At 39.2% G+C, this 3182-nt stretch overlaps 1 protein-coding gene across 4 annotated transcripts in view; it reads left to right on the top strand.

Annotated features, from left to right (window-relative positions):
- LOC111869691 (membrane-associated protein Hem) overlaps positions 1–3182 on the top strand; it is a 53400-nt gene that overhangs the window by 21213 nt on the left and 29005 nt on the right. For all 4 annotated transcript variants that reach the window (XM_023861501.2, XM_023861579.2, XM_023861427.2 and 1 more), the window contains 2 exons: positions 231–327; positions 2763–2925. In XM_023861501.2, coding sequence (XP_023717269.1) covers positions 231–327; positions 2763–2925 — 260 coding nt within the window. The remainder of the gene's footprint in view (positions 1–230; positions 328–2762; positions 2926–3182) is intronic.

Consider the following 3182-nt stretch of genomic DNA (forward strand, 5'->3'; position numbering starts at 1 on the left):
GGCCATTATCTCCGTAACCGTTCAACTTTGGACATAGGTGTTTTGGGTTATATCGGCATACTTTAACATAAGGAACACCCTCCCGAAGTTTGGCACATTCCTCCTGGGACACCCTGTATATATTAGTAGCTGGATCAAATCAGTTTGAGTTTGTATGGTCATGTTTGTTCATTAGGTAAATATTATTGATATTGTACTTATATTATGGTCCATTTTGGTTTCATAACCAGTGCCCATCATCATCGAGAAAGGAGAAAATTTTTAAGGACAACACTCAAAGAGCTTGGTTTAATCTTAACTGATCAACCTGGACTCCTAGGACCAAAGGTGTGTGTTACTTTCCATGAAGAAGAATCTCTGTTTACTTACACTCTGACTTCTGAGATATGTTACACCAGACGTAAGAATTATGGGACTTTAACTTGTATGTGTGTGTCCCAAAAGACTGCACCATTTTATAATGCAAACAACCTCCGTTGTATAGTACATTTCACAAATTGTGCATTATATGTTTCAGCCAGTAATATTCTTAATATGAATACTATTCAGATGGCAAAAACTTTAAAATATAAATAAGATATTCATTCAGTATCTACTTTATACATAGTTATAACTGAAGTTGGGACAAGTTGTATGGAACTCTCAAAAATATATATAAGGCTTTGCCCATCAGGTAACTTAACAGGATATTCCTAGTTATGTTTATGTGGATTATCCGGTTTGGGGCTTAGCCATGCGCCTTTTAAGGTACATTCAAAACCATATGGAGTGCCTTTTAAGTCAGTCCATCCATCTGCCTATATGCATGAAACAACTCCTGAACTGCTTGATGGATTTTCAAGAAATTTGATACTGGGGAAATAAAAAAAAAAAATATTTGCCTTGCTTCAGGTTTTATATAAATTGAGTAATTTTAATTACCTCTTACATGAATGCCTACATTAATTTATCTCAAAAATTACTTGCTAAAATTTAAGAGAGCAAAAAAGGTGTAAAAGTTTGATCATTTGCACCTCTTTTCCTCCTCATTAGTATACTAGGTGTATCAGAAAGTTCCCAGACTAGGCCAGAAAAGAAATGCCAGCATAACTCACTTAATTTTGACTGCCATCTTTAAAACAGTCTCCTTGGGAATGTATACAGCGATCCCATAATTTTTTCCACGCTTCACAAGCACCGTGGAAGTCATTTTCCTTAATGCTGTTGAGTACCAGTTGTCCCTTCAGTTTCATTTTCAATTTAGGAAACGAAGTGAAATCANGGCTGTCAGACACTGTTTCAAAACATTGTCCCTTCAGTTTCATTTTCAATTTAGGAAACGAAGTGAAATCACAGGGCACTAAGTCTGACAATTAGGGAGGATGGGGAATGATAACCATGTTGTTGTTAGTCACAAACTCTGTGGTTTTCAGGGACATGTGGACAGGCACGTTGTCATGCTGAAGGAACCAGTTGTAGCACCAAAGTTCTGGTCTTTTTCATCTCACATTTTCTCTCAGGCATCTCAAAATGTCGCAGTAAAAGTCAGAGTTGACCGTAGTGTTAGGAGGAACAAATTCACAGTGAACAATCCCGTTCACATAGAAAGAAACAATGAGAATGCTCTTTGTTGAACTCTGGACCTGCCTTTCCTTTCTTGCTCTAGGTGATTTTGGGCTCTTCTGCTCTGATGGTTGTTGGGTCATAACCATAAAATCCAACTTTTGTCATCTGTTATAATCCTTTAGATAAAAGTTGGGTACTTGTTAGCCTTCTTTCATAGCTCAAGACACACGTTTATGCAGTGTTGCTCTTGATCATTTGTCGAGTCAGGGAAGAAACTTCATGACATTGGGGTGCATGTTCAGATTTTTTGTTAAGATCTCCTGGCAAACTCCATAACTGATCTCAGCAGTCTCAGCGAGGTCAAGGGTTGTTCCATGACGGTCTTTGTGGATGAGTTCCCAAATTTTTTCAACATTTTCTGTCGTTTTGCTGGTGCTTTGTCGCTCTGAACATTCGTCATCTTCAGCTGACATGTAACCAGCCTTGAAACTTGAATGCCATTCAGAAACCACTGTTCAGCTTAAAGAATGTTCTCCAAGAGCCTCATGAAGCATTTCAAGGGTTTCGGTAGTGGCTGCAATAGGCTTGCAGAACTGTGACCTTGGCCTCCCCTCTCATCTTCCCTCACTGAGGCAAGTTACAACACTAACAGTCCAGGGACCTTTCCATATACACCATTTGCATTTAGGGGCACACAGTAGCATAGTTGGTTGAGGCACTACGCTACAAGCTGGAAGATTGCGGGATCAGATCCCGATGAGGTCATTGGATTTTTTTCAATTTACCTCATCCTTCCAGCTGCACTATGGCCCTAGGGTCGACTCAGCGTCTAACAGAAATGAGTACCACGAATATTCTTGGAATGTTCTCGGGGGTAAAGGGTGGCTGGCGCATAAGGCTGACAGCCTTGCCACTGTCTATTAGCCAGTTGTCTAGAAAATGTGGGAACCTCAACATCTCACAACCCTATGGGCGTCCACGGCCTGTTACAAGGATACCTTTACATTTACTTACTTTTACTTACTATTTGCAGTTATAAGTTGTTTATTCCAGAGGCATGAAATATTCATGTAATTGTCACTACCACCACCGCCGCATATGCGTACGCACTCACACAAGTTTGCCAAAATTGTGCTTCATTCTGTCCAATCCTTCCCAGAGATAAGTGGATATTTCACAATTTTTAATGTGTCTTTATTTTAAAATATTGTTGTCAGGCATTGTTGATATTCATTGGACTTTGTTGTGCGAGAGATGAAGTATACTGGCTCTTGCGACACAATGATAATCCACCACAACAGAAAAGCAAAGGAAAAACAGCAGAAGATCTGGTTGATCGTCAGTTACCAGAATTGCTCTTTCATATGGAGGAATTACGAGGTAAGATTTTACCTTTTTTTAACATCATTTTCTTTACTGTGCCCTCCTGCAGATGGTCATTTCATGCTTATTCATGTTACTGAAAATTATGTCGGTCTGGGAACCATGTGTTCACAGTCTGATGTTAGTAACCTGGCTTCTGTAACAAGAACATCCTCCCTTGTCCCTTTATTTTAATTATGTATTTGAAGTCCTTTGGAGTGTGTTGTAACAAATACCAGTTTTTTATTATTTATGTCATTAGGGAGGTACCCAGT

This window comes from Cryptotermes secundus, unplaced genomic scaffold, assembly GCF_002891405.2.
Source record: "Cryptotermes secundus unplaced genomic scaffold, Csec_1.0 scaffold112, whole genome shotgun sequence".
In the NCBI taxonomy this organism is placed as follows: domain Eukaryota; kingdom Metazoa; phylum Arthropoda; class Insecta; order Blattodea; family Kalotermitidae; genus Cryptotermes; species Cryptotermes secundus.